General features: G+C 40.2%; 1 protein-coding gene across 1 annotated transcript in view; it reads left to right on the top strand.

The window, feature by feature from the left end:
• fgfrl1a (fibroblast growth factor receptor like 1a) overlaps positions 1 to 20,956 on the top strand; it is a 74,267-nt gene extending 53,311 nt beyond the window's left edge. The window contains exon 5 of the mRNA XM_064973442.1: positions 11,950 to 20,956. Within this exon, the coding sequence (XP_064829514.1) occupies positions 11,950 to 12,353 (404 nt within the window). The 3' untranslated portion in view covers positions 12,354 to 20,956. The remainder of the gene's footprint in view (positions 1 to 11,949) is intronic.
• The last annotated feature ends 1,703 nt before the right edge of the window (positions 20,957 to 22,659 follow it).

The raw sequence follows: 22,659 nt of genomic DNA, 5'->3' as shown, positions 1-22,659 counted from the left end.
ATATTATGACACCCTGTTTAACCATAACACCATGTTACCACCATATTATAACACCATGTTTAACCATAACACCCTGTTACCACCATATTATAACACCCTGTTACCACCATATTATAACACCATGTTTAACCATAACTCCCTGTTACAAACATATTATAAAAACCTGTTACCACCTTATTATAACACCATGCTTAACCATAACTCCCTGTTACAACCATATTATAACACCATGTTTAACCATAACACCATGTTACCACCATATTATAACACCATGTTTTACCATAACAACCTGTTACCACCATATTATAACAACATGTTTAACCATAACTCCCTGTTACAACCATATTATAACACCCTGTTACAACCATATTATAACACCCTGTTTAACCATAACTCCCCGTTGCCACCATATAACACCCTGGTACACCCTGTTTACCTGTAACACCCTGTTACCACCATATTATGACACCCTGTTTAACCATAACACCATGTTACCACCATATTATAACACCATGTTTAACCATAACACCCTGTTACCACCATATTATGACACCCTGTTTAACCATAACACCATGTTACCACCATATTATAACACCATGTTTAACCATAACACCATGTTACCACCATATTATAACACACTGTTTAACCATAACACCCTGTTTACCTGTAACATCCTGTTACCACCATATTATGACACCCTGTTTAACCATAACACCATGTTACCAACATATTATAACACCATGTTTAACCATAACACCCTGTTACCACCATATTATGACACCCTGTTTAACCATAACACCATGTTACCACCATATTATAACACCATGTTTAACCATAACACCATGTTACCACCATATTATAACATACTGTTTAACCATAACACCCTGTTTACCTGTAACATCCTGTTACCACCATATTATGACACCCTGTTTAACCATAACACCATGTTACCACCATATTATAACACCATGTTTAACCATAACACCATGTTACCACCATATTATAACACACTGTTTAACCATAACACCCTGTTTACCTGTAACAGCCTGTTACCACCATATTATGACACCCTGTTTAACCATAACACCATGTTACCACCATATTATAACACCATGTTTAACCATAACACCCTGTTACCACCATATTATAACACCATGTTTAACCATAACACCATGTTACCACCATATTATGACACCATGTTTAACCATAACACCATGTTACCACCATATTATAACACACTGTTTAAACATAACACCATGTTACCACCATATTTTAACACCATGTTTAACCAAAACACCCTGTTACCACCATATTATAACACACTGTTTAACCATAACACCATGTTACCACCATATTATAACACCATGTTTAACCATAACACCATGTTACCACCATATTATAACACCATGTTTAACCATAACACCATGTTACCACCATATTATAACACCATGTTTAACCATAACACCATGTTACCACCATATTGTAACACCATGTTAAACCATAACACCCCGTTACCACCATATAACACCCTGGTACACCCTGTTTACCTGGAACACCCTTTTACCACCATATTATTACACCCTGTTTAACCATAACACCATGTTACCACCATATTATAACACCATGTTTAACCATAACACCCTGTTACCACCATATTATAACACCATGTTTAACCATAACTCCCTGTTACAAGCATATAACACCCTGTTTACCTGTAACACCCTGTTATCACCATATTATGACACCCTGTTTAACCATAACACCATGTTACCAACATATTATAAAACACTGTTTAACCATAACACCCTGTTTGCCTGTAACATCCTGTTACCACCATATTATGACACCCTGTTTAACCATAACACCATGTTACCACCATATTATAACACCATGTTTAACCATAACACCCTGTTACCACCATATTATAACACCCTGTTACCACCATATTATAACACCATGTTTAACCATAACTCCCTGTTACAAACATATTATAAAAACCTGTTACCACCATATTATAACACCATGCTTAACCATAACTCCCTGTTACAACCATATTATAACACCATGTTTAACCATAACACCATGTTACCACCATATTATAACACCATGTTTTACCATAACAACCTGTTACCACCATATTATAACAACATGTTTAACCATAACTCCCTGTTACAACCATATTATAACACCCTGTTACAACCATATTATAACACCCTGTTTAACCATAACTCCCCGTTGCCACCATATAACACCCTGGTACACCCTGTTTACCTGTAACACCCTGTTACCACCATATTATGACACCCTGTTTAACCATAACACCATGTTACCACCATATTATAACACCATGTTTAACCATAACACCCTGTTACCACCATATTATGACACCTGTTTAACCATAACACCATGTTACCACCATATTATAACACCATGTTTAACCATAACACCATGTTACCACCATATTATAACACACTGTTTAACCATAACACCCTGTTTACCTGTAACATCCTGTTACCACCATATTATGACACCCTGTTTAACCATAACACCATGTTACCAACATATTATAACACCATGTTTAACCATAACACCCTGTTACCACCATATTATGACACCCTGTTTAACCATAACACCATGTTACCACCATATTATAACACCATGTTTAACCATAACACCATGTTACCACCATATTATAACATACTGTTTAACCATAACACCCTGTTTACCTGTAACATCCTGTTACCACCATATTATGACACCCTGTTTAACCATAACACCATGTTACCACCATATTATAACACCATGTTTAACCATAACACCATGTTACCACCATATTATAACACACTGTTTAACCATAACACCCTGTTTAACCATAACACCATGTTACCACCATATTATAACACCATGTTTAACCATAACACCCTGTTACCACCATATTATAACACCATGTTTAACCATAACACCATGTTACCACCATATTATGACACCATGTTTAACCATAACACCATGTTACCATCATATTATAACACACTGTTTAAACATAACACCATGTTACCACCATATTTTAACACCATGTTTAACCAAACACCCTGTTACCACCATATTATAACACACTGTTTAACCATAACACCATGTTACCACCATATTATAACACCATGTTTAACCATAACACCATGTTACCACCATATTATAACACCATGTTTAACCATAACACCATGTTACCACCATATTATAACACCATGTTTAACCATAACACCATGTTACCACCATATTATAACACCATGTTTAACCATAACACCATGTTACCACCATATTATAACACCATGTTTAACCATAACACCATGTTACCACCATATTATTACACCCTGTTTAGCCATAACACCATGTTACCACCATATTATAACACCATGTTTAACCATAACACCCTGTTACCACCATATTATAACACCATGTTTAACCATAACTCCCTGTTACAAGCATATAACACCCTGTTTACCTGTAACACCCTGTTATCACCATATTATGACACCCTGTTTAACCATAACACCATGTTACCAACATATTATAAAACACTGTTTAACCATAACACCCTGTTTACCTGTAACATCCTGTTACCACCATATTATGACACCCTGTTTAACCATAACACCATGTTACCACCATATTATAACACCATGTTTAACCATAACACCCTTTTACCACCATTTTATAACACCCGGTTACCACCATATTATAACACCATGTTTAACCATAACTCCCTGTTACAAACATATTATAAAAACCTGTTACCACCTTATTATAACACCATGTTTAACCATAACTCCCTATTACTACCATATTACAACACCCTGTTTAACCATAACACCATGTTACCACCATTTTATAACACACTGTTTATCCATAACACCATGTTACCACCATACTATAACGCCATGTTTAACCATAACACCCTGTTACCACCATATTATAAAACACTGTTTAATCATAACACCATGTTACCACCATATTGTAACACCATGTTTAACCATAACACCCCGTTACCACCATATAACACCCTGGTACACCCTGTTTACCTGGAACACCCTTTTATCACCCTGTTAAACCATAACACCATGTTACCACCATATTATAACACCATGTTTAACCATAACACCCTGTTACCACCATATTATAACACCATGTTTAACCATAACTCCCTGTTACAAGCACCATATTACACGCTGTTTACCTGTAATACCCTGTTATCACCATATTATGACACCCTGTTTAACCAGAACACCATGTTACCAACATATTATAAAACACTGTTTAACCATAACACCCTGTTTACCTGTAACATCCTGTTACCACCATATTATGACACCCTGTTTAACCATAACACCATGTTACCACCATATTATAACACCATGTTTAACCATAACACCCTGTTACAACCATATTATAACACCCTGTTACCACCATATTATAACACCATGTTTAACCATAACTCCCTGTTACAAACATATTATAAAAACCTGTTACCACCATATTATAACACCATGCTTAACCATAACTCCCTGTTACAACCATATTATAACACCATGTTTAACCATAACACCATGTTACCACCATATTATAACACCATGTTTTACCATAACAACCTGTTACCACCATATTATAACACCATGTTTAACCATAACTCCCTGTTACAACCATATTATAACACCCTGTTACAACCATATTATAACACCCTGTTTAACCATAACTCCCTGTTGCCACCATATAACACCCTGGTACACCCTGTTTACCTGTAACACCCTGTTACCACCATATTATGACACCCTGTTTAACCATAACACCATGTTACCACCATATTATAACACCATGTTTAACCATAACACCATGTTACCACCATATTATAACACACTGTTTAACCATTACACCCTGTTTACCTGTAACACCCTGTTACCACCATATTATGACACCCACAAACATAACACCATGTTACCACCATATTCTGACACCCTGTTTAAACATAACACCGTGTTACCACCATATTATAACACCATGTTTAACCATAACGCCATGTTACCACCATATTATTACACCATGTTTAACCATAACGCCATGTTACCACCATATTATAACACACTGTTTAAACATAACACCATGTTACCACCATATTTTAACACCATGTTTAACCAAAACACCCTGTTACCACCATATTATAACACACTGTTTAACCATAACACCATGTTACCACCATATTATAACACCATGTTTAACCATAACACCATGTTACCACCATATTATAACACCATGTTTAACCATAACACCATGTTACCACCATATTATACCACCATGTTTAACCATAACACCATGTTACCACCATATTATAACACCATGTTTAACCATAACACCATGTTACCACCATATTATTACATCATGTTTAACCATAACTCCCTGTTACAAGCATATAACACCCTGTTTACCTGTAACACCCTGTTTTCACCATATTATGACACCCTGTTTAACCATAACACCATGTTACCAACATATTATAAAACACTGTTTAACCATAACACCCTGTTTACCTGTAACATCCTGTTACCACCATATTATAACACCCTGTTACCACCATATTATAACACCATGTTTAACCATAACTCCCTGTTACAAACATATTATAAAAACCTGTTACCACCATATTATAACACCATGCTTAACCATAACTCCCTGTTACAACCATATTATAACACCATGTTTAACCATAACACCATGTTACCACCATATTATAACACCATGTTTTACCATAACAACCTGTTACCACCATATTATAACACCATGTTTAACCATAACTCCCTGTTACAACCATATTATAACACCCTGTTACAACCATATTATAACACCCTGTTTAACCATAACTCCCCGTTGCCACCATATAACACCCTGGTACACCCTGTTTACCTGTAACACCCTGTTACCACCATATTATGACACCCTGTTTAACCATAACACCATGTTACCACCATATTATAACACCATGTTTAACCATAACACCATGTTACCACCATATTATAACACACTGTTTAACCATTACACCCTGTTTACCTGTAACATCCTGTTACCACCATATTATGACACCCTGTTTAACCGTAACACCATGTTACCACCATATTATAACACCATGTTTAACCATAACACCCTGTTACCACCATATTATAACACCATGTTTAACCATAACACCATGTTACCACCATATTATGACACCATGTTTAACCATAACACCATGTTACCACCATATTATAACACCATGTTTAACCATAACTCCCTGTTACAACCATATTATAACACCCTGTTACAACCATATTATAACACCCTGTTTAACCATAACTCCCCGTTGCCACCATATAACACCCTGGTACACCCTGTTTACCTGTAACACCCTGTTACCACCATATTATGACACCCTGTTTAACCATAACACCATGTTACCACCATATTATAACACCATGTTTAACCATAACACCATGTTACCACCATATTATAACACACTGTTTAACCATTACACCCTGTTTACCTGTAACATCCTGTTACCACCATATTATGACACCCTGTTTAACCGTAACACCATGTTACCACCATATTATAACACCATGTTTAACCATAACACCCTGTTACCACCATATTATAACACCATGTTTAACCATAACACCATGTTACCACCATATTATGACACCATGTTTAACCATAACACCATGTTACCACCATATTTTAACACCATGTTTAACCAAAACACCCTGTTACCACCATATTATAACACACTGTTTAACCATAACACCATGTTACCACCATATTATAACACCATGTTTAACCATAACACCATGTTACCACCATATTATAACACCATGTTTAACCATAACACCATGTTACCACCATATTATACCACCATGTTTAACCATAACACCATGTTACCACCATATTATAACACCATGTTTAACCATACCACCATGTTACCACCATATTATTACACCCTGTTTAACCATAACACCATGTTACCACCATATTATAACACCATGTTTAACCATAACACCCTGTTACCACCATATTATAACACCATGTTTAACCATAACTCCCTGTTACAAGCATATAACACCCTGTTTACCTGTAACACCCTGTTTTCACCATATTATGACACCCTGTTTAACCATAACACCATGTTACCAACATATTATAAAACACTGTTTAACCATAACACCCTGTTTACCTGTAACATCCTGTTACCACCATATTATAACACCCTGTTACCACCATATTATAACACCATGTTTAACCATAACTCCCTGTTACAAACATATTATAAAACCTGTTACCACCATATTATAACACCATGCTTAACCATAACTCCTGTTACAACCATATTATAACACCATGTTTAACCATAACACCATGTTACCACCATATTATAACACCATCTTTTACCATAACAACCTGTTACCACCATATTATAACACCATGTTTAACCATAACTCCCTGTTACAACCATATTATAACACCATGTTACAACCATATTATAACACACTGTTTAACCATAACACCCTGTTCCACCCTGTTTACCTGTAACATCCTGTTACCACCATATTATCACACCCTGTTTAACCATAACACCATGTTACCACCATATTATAACACCATGTTTAACCATAATACCCTGTTACCACCATATTATAACACCATGTTTAACCATAACTCCTTGTTACAACCATATAACACCCTGTTTACCCATAACACCCTGTTACCACCATATTATGACACCATGTTTAACCATAACACCCTGTTACCACCATATTATAACACACTGTTTAACCATAACACCATGTTACCACCATATTATAACACCATGTTTAACCATAACACCATGTTACCACCATATTATAACACACTGTTTAACCATAACACCCTGTTCCACCCTGTTTAACTGTAACATACTGTTACCACCATATTATGACACCCTGTTTAACCATAACACCATGTTACCACCATATTATGACACCATGTTTAACCATAACTCCCTGTTACAAGCATATAACACCCTGGTTACCCATAACACCCTGTTACCACCATATTATGACACCCTGTTTAACCATTACACCCTGTTACCACCATATTATAACACCCTGTTTAACCATAACTCCCTGTTACCACCATATTATAACACCATGTTTTACCATAACAACCTGTTACCACCATATTATAACACCATGTTTAACCATAACTCCCTGTTACAACCATATTATAACACCCTGTTACAACCATATTATAACACCGTGTTTAACCATAACTCCCCGTTGCCACCATATAACACCCTGGTACACCCTGTTTACCTGTAACACCCTGTTACCACCATATTATGACACCCTGTTTAATCATAACAACATGTTATCACCATATTATAACACCATGTTTAACCATAACACCATGTTACCACCATATTATAACACACTGTTTAACCATAACACCCTGTTTACCTGTAACATCATGTTACCACCATATTATGACACCTTGTGTAACCATACCACCATGTCACCACCATATTATAATACCATGTTTAACCATAACACCCTGTTACCACCATATTATAACACCCTGTTTAACCATAACTCCCTGTTACAACCATATTACACCCTGGTACACCCTGTTTACCTGTAACACCCTGTTTCCACCATATTATGACACCCTGTTTAACCATAACACCATGTTACCACCATATTATAACACCATGTTTAACCATAACACCCTGTTACCACCATATTATGACACCCTGCTTAACCATAACTCCATGTTACAAACATATTATAACACCCTGTTACCACCATATTATAACACCATGTTTAACCATAACTCCCTGTTACAAACATATTATAACACCCTGTTACCACCATATTATAACACCATGTTTAACCATAACTCCCTGTTACAAACATATTATAAAACCCTGTTACCACCATATTATAACACCATGTTTAACCATAAATCCATGTTACAACCATATTATAACACCCTGTTACCACCATATTATAACACCCTGTTTAACCATAACACCCTGTTACCACCATTTTATAACACCCTGCTTAACCATAACTCCCTGTTCCACCCTGTTTACCTGTAACATCCTGTTACCACCATATTGTGACACCCTGTTTAACCATAACACCATGTCACCACCATATTATAATACCATGTTTAACCATAACACCCTGTTACCACCATATTATAACACCATGTCTAACCATAACTCCCTGTTACAAGCATATAACACCCTGTTTACCCATAACACCCCGTTACCACCATATTATGACACCCTGTTGAACCATTACACCCTGTTACCACCATATTATAACACACTGTTTAACCATAACTCCCTGTTACAACCATATTATAACACCCTGTTTAACCATAACTCCCTGTTACAACCATATTACACCCTGGTACACCCTGTTTACCTGTAACACCCTGTTTCCACCATATTATGACACCCTGTTTAATCATAACACCATGTTACCACCATATTATGACACCATGTTTAACCATAAATCCATGTTACAACCATATTATAACACCCTGTTACCACCATATTATAACACCCTGTTTAACCATAACACCCTGTTACCACCATTTTATAACACCCTGCTTAACCATAACTCCCTGGTACACCCTGTTTACCTGTAACACCCTGTTACCACCATATTATGACACCCTGTTTAATCATAACAACATGTTATCACCATATTATAACACCATGTTTAACCATAACACCATGTTACCACCATATTATAACACACTGTTTAATCATAACACCCTGTTTACCTGTAACATCCTGTTACCACCATATTATGACACCTTGTGTAACCATAACACCATGTTACCACCATATAACACCCTGTTTACCCATTACACCCTGTTACCACCATATTATAACACCCTGTTTAACCATAACTCCCTGTTACAACCATATTACACCCTGGTACACCCTGTTTACCTGTAACACCCTGTTTCCACCATATTATGACACCCTGTTTAATCATAACACCATGTTACCACCATATTATGACACCATGTTTAACCATAAATCCATGTTACAACCATATTATAACACCCTGTTACCACCATATTATAACACCCTGTTTAACCATAACACCCTGTTACCACCATTTTATAACACCCTGCTTAACCATAACTCCCTGTTCCACCCTGTTTACCTGTAACATCCTGTTACCACCATATTGTGACACCCTGTTTAACCATAACACCATGTCACCACCATATTATAATACCATGTTTAACCATAACACCCTGTTACCACCATATTATAACACCCTGTTTAACCATAACTCCCTGTTACAACCATATTACACCCTGGTACACCCTGTTTACATGTAACACCCTGTTTCCACCATATTATGACACCCTGTTTAACCATAACACCATGTTACCACCATATTATAACACCATGTTTAACCATAACACCCTGTTACCACCATATTATGACACCCTGCTTAACCATAACTCCATGTTACAAACATATTATAAAACCCTGTTACCACCATATTATAACACCATGTTTAACCATAACTCCCTGTTACAAACATATTATAAAACCCTGTTACCACCATATTATAACACCATGTTTAACCATAAATCCATGTTACAACCATATTATAACACCCTGTTACCACCATATTATAACACCCTGTTTAACCATAACACCCTGTTACCACCATTTTATAACACCCTGCTTAACCATAACTCCCTGTTCCACCCTGTTTACCTGTAACATCCTGTTACCACCATATTGTGACACCCTGTTTAACCATAACACCATGTCACCACCATATTATAATACCATGTTTAACCATAACACCCTGTTACCACCATATTATAACACCATGTCTAACCATAACTCCCTGTTACAAGCATATAACACCCTGTTTACCCATAACACCCCGTTACCACCATATTATGACACCCTGTTGAACCATTACTCCCCGTTACCACCATATAACACCCTGGTACACCCTGTTTACCTGTAACACCCTGTTATCACCATATTATGACACCCTGTTTAACCATAACACCATGTTACCAACATATTATAACACCATGTTTAACCATAACACCATGTTACCACCATATTATAAAACACTGTTTAACCATAACACCCTGTTTACCTGTAACATCCTGTTACCACCATATTATGACACCCTGTTTAACCATAACACCATGTTACCACCATATTATAACACCATGTTTAACCATAACACCCTGTTACCACCATATTATAACACCATGTTTAACCATAACTCCCTGATACAACCATATAACACCCTGTTTACCCATAACACCCTGTTACCACCATAGTATGACACCCTGTTTAACCATAACACCCTGTTACCACCATATTATAACACCCTGTTTAACCATAACACCCTGTTACCACCATATTATAACACCCTGCTTAACCATAACTCCCTGTTACAAACATATTATAACACCCTGTTTCCACCATATTATAACACCATGTTTAACCATAACACCCTGTTACCACCATATTATAAAACCCTGTTACCACCATATTGTTACACCATGTTTAACCATAAATCCCTGTTACAACCATATTATAACACCCTGTTACCACCGTATTATAACACCCTGTTTAACCATGACACCCTGTTACCACCATATTATGACACCCTGTTTAACCATGACACCCTGTTATGTTACAACCACGTAATATCCTGTCACATTTACAACTAAACAACATGTTATGCACCCATCATCCAAAACTGTTAAACTGAAGTTGTTTTAATAATGGTGATACTTACTACTGTATGTATTCACCATCAGGTTTTGAAAGTGACTTTTGACCAAGCTGCTCATAACTCCGCATATTTCCTCTTCTCTCCCCTCCAGACCCAAAGCCTCACCACACTCCCATCCCCACGGCTACCTCTCCCAGCCTGCCCTGGCCTGTGATCATCGGCCTCCCAGCAGGGTTGGTGTTCATCCTGGGTACTGTCCTGCTGTGGTTCTGTCAATCCAAACGCCACTGCTCCTCTGGAGGTGTGGTCACCGCCCAGGCCCTGACCGTCTTACAGCGCCCGCCCCCACGGGTACCAGCCTGCCCCCCCAGCGGGGACAAAGACTGCCTGAGCTACTACATGACCCAGCAGCAGCAGCTCCTCCTGGCCCAGGGAGGCAGCGGTCTGGCGGTCCCTAAAGTCTACCCAAAGATCTACACAGACATCCACACACACACACACTCACACATGGATGGAAAAGTGCACCAACACCAGCATATCCACTACCAATGTTAGCTGCCACTGTCCTGACAGGCCCTCATGTCTGCAGTGTTGGGTCAGCTCCCACCACCTCCCCTCCACATGCCCAGTCCTGCTTTCCTCCTAAAGACCTAGCCAAACAGTCTGAGCTGGGGTCTGCACACAAACCCTCTTACTGTTAAATACTATACTGTACTGAACCAAGGCCCTGGGGAACATGGACACAGTCAGGATAGATAGCACCCTCCATGAGGTACAGAATAAGGGACATGGAAATGCCTTCAGGAATCCCACATGAACTAATGTGAGTCCAAATGGAGCAATATTTCACACAGAACCCCACTCTGCAGAGAGATGGCAACATGTGTTTCTCTAGTCTGGTTCAATCTGCACAAACTCACAGTGACTGAAAGGAGTGAATGTATAGAGTTAGCTCTGTCTCATTTGAGAGTCTTTACTCTGTAGGAAAATAGCAGCATTTCCTGTAACACCTCTCTGGCCTTCATGTGTCTGTGGAAGGGTCCAAGAGGATTATGTCAATTAGCTCCACATTTTTGTCAGATGCACAGCCTCAGCAAGCACCAAAAGGAATACGGTGCAATGTTCACAGATTTTATGGATTGCTGTTGGATTGCATCAGAATCCAAATGTGCCTTCACACAGAAGGTCAGAAGGAGATCACCCAACAGAGACACAGCAGGATTGAGTCAACAAAGATTGCATGTATTTTATTTCTCAAAAAGGTTTTGTTCAAGGAAAAGGACCTGCAAAGCATTGCAGTCTTTTGTCTGTTGTATGTGTACGTGAATGGGAAATGATTTATGGGTAATAGGAAGTGGTATGAAATCCTGTAAAGAACGTTATAATTCCTAAGGCCGATCATATTGTCACTATCCTAAAAAAGAACCTAGATACTAAAATATTCAGGATTACAGCAATGCATGCAATAATTCCGTGTTCTTCTCGTTATTACTTGGGTTTTACAGGTCACTGACATGTGGGCGTCATGGTCAGTGGTACTGTTGGGCTGATCCAAACCCCAGGGGCACCCAATCACAAAAGAACTTGTTCAACTTTTGAATTCTCAGGTGGCCATCTTTCTTTTTGTCTCTTGTTCTTTGGGTGTGTATAGGGTATAACTCTGACCACTATAGGAAACTGTGGAATATGCTCATGTAATGGAACCCTTTTTTTGAGAAGAGAAACGGAAAGCTTCCCAAAAACCAAAATACAGTATGATTGCTGCATTGTCTGTGAAAAGTGTCCTCAAACTGATTGTTCAGTTGTTCTGTGTTTTACCCCAGTATTTGTTGTGTCAAAGCTAATGGACTGCCAGATTCAGAATTCATGCACTTATTCCAAGTATGTTGATCAAAGTAGTGTTAAAGTTCATCTATTACTTTCAGCCTTTTGGGGGGAATCTAGAATCATGGAATATACCCTGTTGAATTGACCTAAAAATTGAAATCCTAAGTAATTGTCTAGACTCAAAATATATATATATATTTATACACAGTGCATTCTGAAAGTATTCAGACCCCTTGACTTTTTTGTTTTTCTCCTCAATCTACGCACAATACCCCATAATGGAAACGCAAAAACAGGTTTAGACATTTTTGCACATGTATACTTTTATTTATTTTTTATATCACATTTACATAAGCATTCAGACCCTTTACTCAGTACTTTGTTGAAGCACCTTTGGCAGCGATTACAGCCTTGAGTGTTCTTGGGTGTGACGCTACAAGCTTGGCACACCTGTATTTGGGGAGTTTCTCCCATTCTTCTCTGCAGATCCTCTCAAACTCTGTCAGGTTTAATAGAGCACAGCTATTTTCAGGTCTCTCCAGAGATGTTCAAACGGGTTCGAGTCTGGACTCTGCTGGCTGTGTGCTTCGGTTTCTTGCCCTGTTGGACGCTGAACCTTCGCCCCAGTCTGAGGTCCTGAGCGCTCTGGAGCAGGTTTTCATCAAGTATCTCTCTGTACTTTGCTCCGTTCATCTTTCCCTCGATCCTGACTAGTCTTCCAGTCCCTGCTGCTGAAAAACATCCCCACAGCATTGTGCTGCCACCACCGTGCTTCACAGTAGGGATGGTGCCAGGTTTCTTCCAAACGTGACACTTAGGATTCAGGCTAAAGTGTTCAATCTTGGTTTCATCAGACAAGAGAATCTTGTTTCTCATGGTCTGAGAGTCCTGTAAGTGCCTGTTGGAAAACTCCAAGCTGCCTGTCAGGTGCCTTTTACTGAGGAGTGGTTTCTGTCTGGCCACTACCATAAAGGCCTGATTGGTGGAATGCTGCAGAGATGGTTGTCCTTCTGGAAGGTTATCCCATCTCCACAGAGGAACTCTGGAGCACTGTCAGAGTGACCATCAGGTTCATGGTCACCTCCCTGACCAAGGTTCTTCTCCCCCGTTTGCTCAGTTTGGCCGGGCGGCCATCTTGGTGGTTCCAAACTTCTTCCATTTAAGAATGATGGAGGCCACTGTGTTCTTGGGGATCTTTAATGATGCAGACATTTTTTTGGTACCCTTCCACAGATCTGTACCTTGACACAATCCTGTCTCAGAGCTCTACGGACAATTCCTTTCGACCTCATGGCTTGGTTTTTGCTCTGACATGCACTGTCAACTGTGGGACCTTATATAGACAGGTGTGTGCCTTTCCAAATCATGTCCAATCAATTGAATTTACCACAGGTGGTCTCCAATCAAGTTGTTGAAACATCTCAAGGATGGTCAATGGAAAACAGATGCACCTGAGCTCAATTTAGAGTCTCATATCAAAGGATCTGAACACCTATGTAAATAAGGTATTTCTGTGTTCTATGTTTAATACATTTGCTAAAATTTCTAAAAAGCTGTTTTTGCTTTGTCATTATGGTTTATTGTGTGTAGATTGATGAGGGAAAAAAATGTATTTAATCCATTTTAGAATAAGGCTGTAACATAACAAAATGTGGGAAAAGTCAAGGGGTTTGAATACCCTCCGAATGCACATACACAGTTCTGTGAAAAAGTTTCCCCCCCTTCTAATTTTCTCTACTTTTGCATATTTTTGATACTGAATGTTATCAGATCTTCAACCAAAACCTCATATCAGATAAAGGAAACCTGAGTGAACAAATAACACAACAATGACTTAGTTATTTCATTTATTTCATAAACAAAGTTATGCAACACCCAATGCCCCTGGCTGAAAAAGTAATTGCCCCCTTACACTGGTTGTGCCACCTTTCGCTGCAATGACTCCAACCAAACGCTTCCTGTAGTAGTTGATCAGTCTGTCACGTCTCTGTGGAGGAATTTTGGCCCACTCTTCCATGCAGAACTGCTTTAACTCTGGGTTTTCAAGCATGAACTGCTCGTTTCAAGTCCTGCGACAACATCTCAATTGGGATTAGGTCTGGACTAGGCCATTTCAAAAAAAAATTGCCATTTTCATGTAGACTTGATTGTGTGTTTTGGATTATTGTCTTGCTGCATGACCCAGCTATGCTTCAGCTCACAGACGAATGGCCTGACATTCACCTGTAGAATTCTCTGATACATAGCAGAATTGATGGTTCCTTATATTAAGGTACTTGCCTGTGGCAGCAAAGCATCCCAAACTATCTTGGCTGTTGGTATAAGGTTCTTACTGTGGAATGCAGTGTTTGGTTTTTGCCAGGCGTAATGGGACCCATGTCGTTCACAAAATTATACTTTGACTCATCTGTCCATAGAACATTCTTCCAAGCGTCTTGATGATCATCCAGGGTCTTTTTGGCAAATTTGAATAAACTTTTTGGAAGAGATGGGTTTCATTATATCCGGCGAAAACCAACCACAATCAAGTGTACATGAAAATGGTTTAAATGCAACAAATTTGAAGTTTTTGAATAGCCTAGTCAAAGTCCAGACAAATCCCAAATGAGATGTTGTCGCAGGACTTGAAACGAGCAGTTCATGCTTGAAAAACCGTCAATGTTGCTGAGTTAAAGCAGTTCTGCATGCTAGAGTTGGCCAAAATTCCTCCACAGCGATATGAGAGATTGATCAACAACTACAGGAAGCATTTGGTGGCAGTCATTGCAGCTAAAGGTCGCACAACCAGTTATTAAGTGTAAGGGGGCAATTCATTTTTCACCCAGGTGAATTTGGTGCGGAAGGTAACCTGCTGGTTAGAGCATTGGACCCGTAACTGAAAGGTTTCTGGATCGAATCCCCTGACAAGGTAACAATTTGTCGTTCTGCCCCTGCACAAGGCAGTTAGCCCACTGTTCCCCAGTAGGCCGTCATTGGAAATAAGAAATTGTTCTTTGAAGATGGGTCTTTGACATAGTTCAATACAAAAATCTAAAATTGAGTGTTGCAATACTTTGTTAAATAGATCAAATAAGTGTCAATTTTTTTGATATTTATAAACTAAGGTTCCCTATTAGGTTTTGAAATCTGATTCACTATTGAAAATATACAAAAATAGAGAAAATCAGAAAGGGGGCAAACACTTTTTATTTTTATATATATACACACAGTATATCAAAATTCAAAAGTTTGGACACACCTACTCATTCAAGGGTTTTTCTTCATGTTTACTATTTTCTACATTTTTGAATAATAGTGAAGACATCAAAACTATAAATAACACATATGGAATCATCTAGTAACCAAAAGAGTGTTAAACAAGTCAAAATATATTTTGCCTTGATGACAGCTTTGCACACTCTTGGCAGTCTCTCAACCAGCTTCCCCTGGAATGCTTTTCCAACACTCTTGAAGGAGTTCCCACATGTGCTGAGAACGTGTTGGCTGCTTTTCCTTCACTCTGCAGTACAACTCATCCCAAACCATCTCAATTGGGTTGAGGTCAGGTGATTGTGGAAACCAGGTCATCTGATGCAGCACTCCATCACTCTCCTCCTTGGTGAATTAGCCCTTACATAGCCTGGAGGTGTGTTGGGTCATTGTCCTGTTGAAAAACAAATGATAGTCCCACTAAGCACAAACCAGATGGGATGGTGTATTGCTGCAGAATGCTGCTGTGGTAGCCATGCTGGTTAAGTGTGCCTTGAATTCTAAATGAATCACCAACAGTGTCACAAGCAAGGCACCATCACACCATCTCCTCCATGCTTCATGGTGGGAACCACGCATGCAGAGATCATCCGTTCACCTACTCTGCGTCTCACAAAGACATGGCTGTTAGAACCAAAAATCTCATATTTGGACTCATCAGACCAAAGGACATATTTCCACTCGTCTAATGTCCATTTACCCATTTTTTTCTACCCAATTTTGTGGTATCTAATTGGTATTTAGTCTTGTCGCATCGCTGTAACTCCCATACGGACTCAGGTGAGGCGAAGGTCGAGAGGCGTGCGTCCTCCGAAACACAACCCAACCAAGCCACACTGCTTCTTGACACAATGCCCACTTAACCCGGAAGCCAGCCGCACTAATGTGTCTGAGAAAACACCGTACACCTGGCGACCGTGTCAGAGTGCACTGTGCCCGGCCCGCCACAGGAGTCGCTAGTGCGCGATGGGACCAGGACATACCTGCCGGCCAAATCCTTCCCTAACCTGGACAACGCTGGGCCAATTGTGTGCCTCCCCATGAGTTTCCCCATTAGTTGGCCAAAACAACCTGGACTCGAACCAAGAATCTCTAGTGGCACAGCTAGCACTGCGATGCAGAGCCTTAGATCACTGCGCCACTCGGAAGGCCCCTTTGCTCATATTTCTAGGCCCAAGCAAGTCTCTTCTTCGTATTGGTGTCCATTAGCAGTGGTTTCTTTGCAGCAATTTGACCATAAAGGCCTGATTCACGCAGTCTCCTCTGAACAATTGATGTTGAGATGTGTCTGTTTCTTTAACTCTGTGAAGCATTTTTTTGGGCTACAATTTCTGCTAATGAAGGAGGTTTTATGCCGGCTCTTATTTTATTTTTGACAAGCGCGCGTCTCTGCGACAACACATGCCTCCTTCACTCTATAGATTTTTGGGCTCATGCATTAAAAAAAAGCATGTAGAGGTCTGTCATTTTTTATCATAGGTACACTTCAACTGTGAGAGACGGAATCTAAAATAAAATCCAGAAAAGCCCATTGTATGATTTTTAAGTAATGAATTTGCATTTTATTGCATGACATAAGTATTTGATACATCAGAAAAGCAGAACTTAATATTTGGTACAGACACCATTGTTTGCAATTACAGAGATCATACGTTTCCTGTAGTTCTTGACCAGGTTTGCACACACTGCAGCATGGATTTTGGCCCACTCTTCCATACAGACCTTCTCCAGATCCTTCCTTGCTGTCGCTGGGCAATATGGACTTTCAGCTCCCTCCAAAGATGTTCTATTGGGTTCAGGTCTGGAGACTGGCTAGGCCACTCCAGGACCTTGATATGCTTCTTACAGAGCCACTCCTTAGTTGCCCTGGCTGTGTGTTTCGGGTTGTTGGCCAATATCTCGCGATACATGGCCCCATCCATCCTCCCCTCAATACGGTGCAGTCGTCCTGTCCCCAAAGAATGATGTTTCCACCTCTATGCTTCACAGTTGGGATGGTGTTCTTGGGGTTGTACTCATCCTTCTTCCTCAAAACACGGTGAGTGGAGTTTAGACCAAAAAGCTCTATTTTTGTCTCATCAGACCACATGACCTTCTCCCATTCCTCCTCTGGATCATCCAGATGGTCATTGGCTAACTTCAGATGGGCCTGGACATGCTCTGGCTTGAACAGGGGGACCTTGCATGCTCTGCAGGATTTTAATCCATGACGGCGTAGTGTGTTACTAATGGTTTTCTTTGAGACTGTGGTCCCAGCTCTCTTCAGGTCATTGACCAGGTCCTGCCATGTAGTTCTGGGCTGATCCCTCACCTTCCTCATGATCATTGATGCCCCACGAGGTGAGATCTTGCATGGAGCCCCAGACCGAGGGTGATTGACCGTCATCTTGAATATATATATATATCCCATTTAGCAGACGCTTTTGTCCAAAGCGACTTACAAGTCGGCTGGGGCCACTACTTTCACATACGGGTGGCCCCAGCGGGAATCGAACCCACGACGCTTGGCGTTGCAAGCGCCATGCTCTACCGACTGAGCCAGACAGGACCCTGAACTTCTTCCATTTTCTAATAATTGCGCCAACAGTTGTTGCCTTCTCACCAAGCTGCTTGCCTATTGTCCTGTAGCCCATCCCAGCCTTGTGCAGGTCTACAATTATATCCCTGATGTCCTTACACAGCTCTCTGGTCTTGGCCATTGTGGAGAGGTTAGAGTCTGTTTGATTGAGTGTGTGGACAGGTGTCTTTTATACAGGTAACGAGTTCAAACGGGTGCAGTTAATACAGGTAATGAGTGGGGAACAGGAGGGCTTCTTAAAGACAAACTAACAGGTCTGTGAGAGCCAGAATTCTTACTGGTTGGTAGGTGATCAAATACTTGTCATGCAATAAAATGCAAATTAATTACTTAAAAATCATACAATGTGATTTTCTGGATTTTTGTTTTAGATTCCGTCTCCCACAGTTGAAGTGTACCTATGATAAAAATTACAGACCTCTACATGCTTTGTAAGTAGGAAAACCTGCAAAATCGGCAGTGTATCAAATTCTTGTTCTCCCCACTGTAATAATTATAAAAAATATATATTTTTCATGTTTAAAAAAGACTAACTGTTTTAGTGTGGGGAAAACAACCAGGTTCTATTTTGTATAGGGTACCTCTGCAGCATTTTGTATAGGGTACCTCTGGGTCTTCTTTTCCTGTGGTGGTCCTCCATGAGAGCCAGTTTCATCATAGCGTTTGATGGTTTTTGCGACTGCACTTGAAGAAATTTTAAATGTTCTTGAAATGCTCCATATTGACTGACCTTCATGTCTTAAAGTAATGATGGACTGTCATTTCTCTTTGCTTATTTGAGCTGTTCTTGCTGTAATATGGACTTGGTCTTTTACCAAATAGGGCTATCTTCTGTATACCAGCAATACTTGCCACAACACAACTGATTGGCTCAAAAGCAAAAATGTACTTTTAACAAGGCACACCTGTTAATTGAAATGCATTCCAGGTGACTACCTCATGAAGCTGGTTGAGAGAATGCCAAGAGTGTGCAAAGCTGTCAACAAGGCAAAGGGTTGCTTCTTTGTAGAACTTCAAATATAAAATATATTTTGATTTGTTGAACATTTTTTTGGTTACTACATGATTCCATATGTGTTATTGAATAGTTTTGATGTCTTCACTATTATTCTACAATGTAGAAAATAGTGCAAATAAATAACCCTTGAATGAGTAGATGTGTTCAAACTTTTGACTGGTACTGTATATCAATGCCTACTTTAATTTAATTTCATAAACAAGAATTATATATTTTTCTTTACAATTGGGCATTATGCAAAAAATAAAATAGCACCTCATCAGTGGATGACATTTTGTCTTATAGTTACAGTGTAAGTAAGCTATGTAGCAAATATGTATCAAGTGTAAAATATTCATATGTGCCATTCAGATATTCAAAACATTATTGGTAAACTTTCTATAGACAATCTTGTACAGTCTATTGTCTTTTAGGTTCAATATGTTTTTGTCACATGGAAACATTTTAATAATTTTATCAACGTCATTAAAATGGTAGTTAATCTTTGCAATTTGTGTTTTATATGAAGCTGTGCAATGAATAGTACTGTTTATGTGTACAATTCATGCATGCATGTCAAGTGACTTTTATTATATAAAAATAATAGAGAACATCATAAAATCAGTCATCAACAAATTGTCTAGAGGGACAGGCCACAGACAGCCAAGAGGGACAGGCCACAGACAGCCAAGAGGGACAGGCCATAGACAGCCAAGAGGGACAGGCCACAGACAGCCAAGAGGGACAGGCCACAGACAGCCAAGAGGGACAGGCCATAGACAGCCAAGAGGGACAGGCCATAGACAGCCAAGAGGGACAGGCCACAGCCAGCCAAGAGGGACAGGCCACAGACAGCCAAGAGGGACAGGCCACAGACAGCCAAGAGGGACAGGCCACAGACAGCCTATAGGGACAGGCCACAGACAGCCAAGAGGGACAGGCCACAGACAGCCTAGAGGGGCAGTCTTCAGACAGCCAAGAGGGACAGGTCACAGACAGACTAGAGGGACAGGCCACAGACAGCCAAGAGGGACAGGCCACAGACAGCCAAGAGGGACAGGTCACAGACAGCCTAGAGGGACAGGCCACAGATAGCCAAGAGGGACAGGCCACAGACAGATTAGACGAAAGGGACAGGCCACAGACAGCTAAGAAAGACAGGCCACAGACAGCCTAGACTAGAGGGACAGACCACAGACAGCCAAGAGGGACAGGCCACAGACAGCCTAGACTAGAGGGACAGGCCACAGACAGCCAAGAGGGACAGGCCACAGACAGCCTAGACTAGAGGGACAGGCCACAGACAGCCTAGACTAGAGGGACAGGCCACAGACAGCCAAGAGGGACAGGCCACAGACAGCCTAGACTAGAGGGACAGGCCACAGACAGCCAAGAGGGACAGGCCACAGACAGCCTAGACTAGAGGGACAGGCCACAGACAGCCTAGACTAGAGGGACAGGCCACAGACAGCCAAGAGGGACAGGCCACAGACAGCCTAGACTAGAGGGACAGGACAGACAGCCAGACTAGAGGGACAGGCCACAGACAGCCAAGATGGACAGGCCACAGACAGCCTAGACTAGAGGGACAGGCCACAGACAGCCTAGACGAGAGGGACAGGCCAGAGACAGCCAAGAGGGACAGGCCACAGACAGCCAAGAGGGACAGGCCACAGACAGCCAAGAGGGACAGGCCACAGACAGCCAAGAGGGACAGGCCACAGACAGCCAAGAGGGACAGGCCACAGACAGCCTAGACTAGAGGGACAGGCCACAGACAGCCAAGAGGGACAGGCCACAGATAGCCGGAGCAGATATGAGGGTATATAACACATTTTAGGAGATTAGGAACAAATAACTCTTAAGTACACAAAATTGACACATGGGAATAGGGATCATTAAACATAAGTCTATGTGCTATTTAAAATGCAATTTGCTGTTAAAAAGATAGGGGCAGTCAGAGCAACTAATTTAGCTGTCCGTCAGTGTTTTTGTTCTAGATGATAGATGAACAAGTCTTGCGTGTGGACTCAGGGTTGAGAAGCTCTCAGCGGAGTGATTGAAGCAGATGACACACACCTGTGCTGTTGACAGACATCGGTGTTGAGTTCACAGCCTCTCAATGAGGACGACAGGGTGAGGAGCAGGCATCAATGAGAATGGTCTCATTCTGGAACACTCAGTGATAGTGTGTAGCCTCGCTAGTTCAG

Source organism: Oncorhynchus masou, chromosome 9, assembly GCF_036934945.1.
Source record: "Oncorhynchus masou masou isolate Uvic2021 chromosome 9, UVic_Omas_1.1, whole genome shotgun sequence".
NCBI lineage: Eukaryota > Metazoa > Chordata > Actinopteri > Salmoniformes > Salmonidae > Oncorhynchus > Oncorhynchus masou.
This window is presented reverse-complemented; position numbering and strand designations above follow the sequence as displayed.